Below are 5,580 nucleotides of genomic sequence, written 5' to 3'. Positions count from 1 at the left end.
TTTGGGATAGAACGGCCACCATCTACGATGGCGTCCGACCACCTTTTGTTTTATTTTATATTTTCAATTATTTTATATTAAATAATAATAAAGAAGGCCATGACATATAAAAATAATAATAAAATAACTCAGCGTAATCAAAATAGGAGCAATTCGAAAGTTCAGTGAGTAAATTAAAAAAATTGAAAGTACAATAATTAAAATAGGAGAGAGAGTCTAGTTCAATGAGGAATGGTGTATTTTACCCATATTTTTATAACAGTTGATGTTACTTTCACATTAGCACAGATTTCCTTATGTTATATAAATAAATGATTTTTTCATCTTTCTTTTCTTAGAGATATGAATCTTCATTTATTTGTTTAGTTGTTGAAGGATGTTTTTTCAATTTCTGAAATTAAAAATTGAAAGAAAAAAATAGATCAAATTATGAAAATAGTTACCATAGTAGTTGCAATATAGATTTTGTCTTGCTTAAAGTTCATTAACAATTTAGTACCTTTAAATTTCAATATTTTAATTAGAAATGCCTTAGAAAATTTAACAGCGGGGAAATTTTTTTAATAATGTGAATGAAAAAAATCATAAAATAATACGATTCTGAAATTATTTATTTGAATGAAGTATTTGCTATACTAATTATGGGAGACATATGGACCACCATGCAACTTTCAAACTTAAATAGGGAAGACGCCAAGATTACAATGCCAATCCCCAACTTTAAAAAGCATTTACCATTCTTTCTTAATATTTGCCATTCTTTCTACGCCAATATCTACATATATTAGGTTAGATATTTTTGGTAAATATATACTAACATTGGTTTTTGACAAGCGGGAGAGCAAAACTCCCCTGAATTTACAATGTAAAGCGCAAGGAATACAATGTGACTCCCATGAGTCGTAGTCAGTATAATGCGACTCCTGTTCTTACTGTAACATTCATCATATCCGAGCAAATAATTTAAAAATACATTATTTCAAAAAAAAATTCTCACATCATTATTTTTATTTTTATTTCCATTTATTAGCAATGTTCAGATAAATAAATTTGATTCATGAACATTGTATAGGAATGTTGATTAAATTAACATTATTTGTTAGCAATACTCAATGTTTTTTTAACTTTTTTGCAGCAACCGGAAACATATCTTGAAAATAAAAATTAAAGACATAAAAAAAGTTGTGCAAGTGATTGGGCATCTTGGTCAAGATGATGTAGCAATAAGAATGATAATGAAAAAGATATGATTTGCAATAACAGTTGAATAATCTGCAAGATTTGGAGTAAACAAATAAAGTTTTTTTTTCTTCTTAATGTTATTGGAAGTTGTAAAAGTTTTACAGGTGCTACATTACCTATTGATGAATTGAAGATTACTTATAACCAGCCAATGAATAGGCACAAACAATAATATATGTATACTAACAACCAATTAATCTAATAGAATAAGATACTAGATTCTTTAGATAAGGTTATGAGTTGAATTCTGATATTTGTAAATAGAGCAAACTGAGTTGGAAATATCTCTTTTGTCTCTTATATACAATCTAAATTAATTGATTTTAAAAATTAAATTTTAGAAAAATTAGCAAATAATAACGTAAAATAATTTACACAACATCATCTAACTATAAAAAAATTATTTTTTTAAAAATATAATTTATTTTCTAAAAATTATTTTTCCAAAATTGTTGTTAGTGAAATTAACATATACCGAGTTTCGGTATAATCGGTGGTTCACGAGTGCAAATAAACAACACCGATAACTTCCAAACTGCGCAACTTCCATCCATGTGAATCCGTTTCTAACACTTCCATTATTTTAAGAAAGAAAAGAAGAAGGCTTTTTGCCAAAGCAAAAAAATATTGTCTCCTTGTCAATCAATGGCTTGGTACGAATGCTTTATCTCAAATTTCAAAACCAACAAAGATACCCACGTCCTCCATTGATGCTCTGCAACGCTGCAAATTTCTCTACTTCAATCATTGGTTTGTGACTTTCTCTTTTGACCCACTTACGAAAATTGTTTACTTTTACGCTTTAGATCTCGAAAATGTGCTCGTATTAAGCAATTCACAATCAACAAGTTTGATGGCTCTTTTTCAAAACTCATGGTCTTTTTTTGCGTTCTGTTGACTACATCCGCCATTTTACTTTTCTTGTATTTTTTTTATAGTGACTATGGATAAGTTTTTATTGCTAACACATGACGTGCTTGTTTATTTGTCTAAGTCATTAGGAAACAAATTGCAAGTTTAGTGTAATTGTAGTTCCAATGAATTTTTAGCTGACAAAGCTCTTCTTAAGCTGTTTTAAGGTCGGTGGAGTGGAAGCTTACGTTTCTGAATTGATCTCTTTAATTTTGGAAAAGGAAAGGGTTGAAGTTTCTGGAAAAATCAAATTTGTACATATCCTTTCAAGTTTTCTTTTTCCTGCTTCCATATATATTTGTGGTGAAGGCTTGCTTCTGTGGGTTTTTATTTCTTTTTTGGGTTCGGTGGCGTCCTGTTTTTGTTTTTGATTGCTTGAGATAGATTTCTTGTGCTGCATAGATATATTGGAAAGGACTTCAGAATTTCATTTCTTGATTGCTGTTGTTATTGTTGTTGTTTGTGATTATATCTGGGCGTTCTTTTTCCAGGTATTCTTTTATTTGGCCTGTAGTTTCTTACTTTGGTTGGTGATTACCGGAGGAAGGAAGCGATATTTATTCGGAACTCGGAATTTCTTAGGTTGATGGGGGGTAGTAGTTCGAAGGAGGGAAATTGGAGGCAGAGTTCATCATATCATTCGAATCCATCTTCATGGGATTCTGATCAAGGGTATCCTCGGACATCATATGGACAAGAAAGCCATACTTATGCGCATCAGTATAGCTATGCATCCCCACAATATTATCCACCTTCACAACCCGAATCGCAGTACTATCCACCTCCTCAACCCGAGCTGCAGTATTATCCACCTTCACAAGATCGTGGAAGTGATAAAAAGAGGCTACAAAGGAGGTATTCCAGAATTGCTGACAATTACAACTCCTTAGATCAGGTTAATATCATCCAGTGGTTTATTTTCTATTGTTGGTGTCTGGTGAAGTCGAATGAAACTTTTAAGTCACACACATCATCTCATTGATTGCAGGTAACTGAGGCACTTGCTAATGCTGGTCTTGAGTCTTCTAATCTCATTGTCGGTATCGATTTAACAAAGAGCAACGAGTGGACAGGTTAAAATCAACTTTTTAATTGCTAGTAATGTGTGCTATTAGCCATAGTAGAACTTGCTCAATCTGGTTTGTTTTGTAGGGAAAAAATCATTCAATAGAAGAAGTTTGCACCACATTGGCGATGATCCAAATCCCTATGAACAAGCAATATCAATAATTGGAAAGACATTAGCTTCCTTTGACGAGGACAATTTGATACCTTGTTTCGGATTTGGTGATGGTAAGAATTTAATTTATTTTCCTTCTCAGGATGTTTGTTAAATGCAGATGATAAGAATTACTTGCATTTGTTGGCAGCTTCAACACATGATCAGGATGTCTTCAGTTTCTATCCAGATGAGAGATTTTGTAATGGATTTGAGGAAGTCTTGAGCCGCTATAGAGAACTTGTACCTCATCTACGACTTGCAGGTTTCCGTTACACTACTTTTTTTCATCCGTTTATTTTGAATAACTTTCTAAAGCTTATCTAATCAAATAAATATTACAATTTCTTCTCAGGCCCTACATCATTTGCTCCAATCATTGAAATGGCTATGACCATTGTTGAGCAGAGCAGTGGCCAGTACCACGTCTTAGTGATAATCGCGGATGGGCAGGTATCTTTTTCTGTCTTTGTGTTTATACTTCATTTAGGCTTTAGAGATTTCGATGTAATACTCAGGTAATTAGCTTTAAAGCAAAAAACGAGCAGAGGGGGCACTTTTGTCTAGATTGGCATGGGATAAAATGGATATATAAATGTCGGCATGATGGTTTACTGAACTACTTACAATTTTTCTTGCATTGCATTGTTACTTCTGTTATTAAACTTTTGATGATTGTTTTCCAGGTGCTACTGTAGTTTCAGACAGTTCTAATCCTTAATACTGATGGTTGTTTCAGGTAACTCGAAGCGTTGATACTCAGCGTGGCCAACTAAGTCCACAGGAGCAGAAGACTGTCGATGCCATAGTGCAAGCAAGGTGAACCTAGTGTAACCTTTTTTCATCCTTTTCTTTTTGCATACAGCCGTTTTCTTTTTCACATGTTTCTTCTATTACAGCAAGCTTCCTCTGTCAATTGTATTGGTTGGTGTTGGAGACGGACCTTGGGACATGATGGAGGAGTTTGATGATAACATTCCTGCCCGAGCATTTGATAATTTTCAGGTAAATTCTGAGTGCATGCAAGATATTTCACGGTAGATATTGATTTTCTTTTATCCGTATGGTATTAGCAACGTGCTTCGGGTATTAATTTAATTTAATTTTTCTAAATTTTCAATCCTCTTTCTCTTAGTTTGTGAATTTCACAGAGATCATGTCAAAGAACATAGCCCTGTCACGAAAGGAGACAGAATTTGCTTTGTCTGCTTTAATGGAGATTCCTTCACAATACAAAGCAACCATCGAGCTTAATATTCTCGGGTAATAGTTAGTTCTCTATTAGTCATTCTTAAAGGCAACCATTTCGGATGGTGATTTTCAATCCATTTGTTGTGCAGTGGTCGAAAGGGAAATATTCCCGAGAGAGTTCCATTAGTACCTCCTACATATGGTGCACCATCTTTCAACACCTTGAAACCTTCCCGTTCTGCCGCTTTCCAATATGGTTACATATCTTTCAGCAGCCCAAAACCACCTCCACCTACCAGCTTCAAACCAAGCGTCCCTCCTTATCCTGAAGATACTAGTCCTGTCAACTCTGCTTCACCAGCTCCAAGTTCTACTTACGATAGCCAGGTACGACATTGCAGTTGTTTAGTCGGTCCATATATCTTCTACCGATTAGGCTCATGCATTCAAATTTCGAGTTGAAACCCAAAAAGACCAAATGCTTTAAGATTATGAACTCTGCGAGGCTCATGTCCTTTGCTGTTGTTTTGCGCAGGTTTGTCCCATTTGCTTAAGTGACCCAAAAGACATGGCATTTGGATGTGGACATCAGGTAATGTTTTTTATCTCTTGGGAATCCTTGGATTTTAGATTATAGCAGATCCAGTGCTGACATATATTAACCTTTTGATCTCTCAGACTTGTGAAGAATGTGCGAAAGACCTCGAAACTTGCCCGATTTGTCGAAGTGAAATTCAAACCAAAATAAAGCTCTACTTGTGATTTTTTTCTTGAAAAAGAAAACTATACTTCCTCATGATCTTTTTTATTGATTAATTTCTTATTATAGTGGGTACATACCATTTATAATTTAAATTTAATATAATATTTTTTTATTCGAGTTGGACCAAACATGTGTTCGAGTTTTATTCAAATTTAAATGTAATTATTTATAATCTTATGGTATTGGTTGGCTTGAATGTAAATGAATTACTTTAGCCATATACATATATTTATTTTATAATTATTTTCGCACG

The 5,580-nt window shown here is 33.6% G+C and overlaps 1 protein-coding gene across 3 annotated transcripts; it reads left to right on the top strand.

Moving 5' to 3' along the window:
- Positions 1-1,846: 1,846 nt before the first annotated feature.
- LOC120125816 (E3 ubiquitin-protein ligase RGLG2-like) lies at positions 1,847-5,372 on the top strand. Of its 3 annotated transcripts, none has more exons than XM_039144150.1 (12): positions 1,847-1,992; positions 2,737-3,049; positions 3,143-3,227; positions 3,307-3,447; positions 3,525-3,638; positions 3,729-3,826; positions 4,113-4,192; positions 4,273-4,378; positions 4,509-4,636; positions 4,714-4,951; positions 5,100-5,156; positions 5,243-5,372. In XM_039144150.1, exons 2-12 carry the CDS (start codon positions 2,741-2,743, stop codon positions 5,324-5,326), a joined length of 1,440 nt encoding a protein of 479 aa, XP_039000081.1. In that variant the 5' UTR covers positions 1,847-1,992; positions 2,737-2,740; the 3' UTR covers positions 5,327-5,372. The 3 variants fall into 3 exon arrangements, with proteins under 3 accessions (XP_039000081.1, XP_039000080.1, XP_039000082.1); XM_039144149.1 differs by having other exon boundaries at positions 1,858-1,992; positions 2,646-3,049; XM_039144151.1 differs by lacking the exon at positions 1,847-1,992 and adding an exon at positions 2,537-2,645.
- Positions 5,373-5,580: the final 208 nt, after the last annotated feature.

This window comes from Hibiscus syriacus, unplaced genomic scaffold, assembly GCF_006381635.1.
Source record: "Hibiscus syriacus cultivar Baekdansim isolate YM2019G1 unplaced genomic scaffold, ASM638163v2 tig00110443_pilon, whole genome shotgun sequence".
In the NCBI taxonomy this organism is placed as follows: Eukaryota; Viridiplantae; Streptophyta; class Magnoliopsida; order Malvales; family Malvaceae; genus Hibiscus; species Hibiscus syriacus.
The sequence above is the reverse complement of the archived record's forward strand: the minus strand, read 5'-3'. Positions and strand labels throughout refer to the sequence as shown.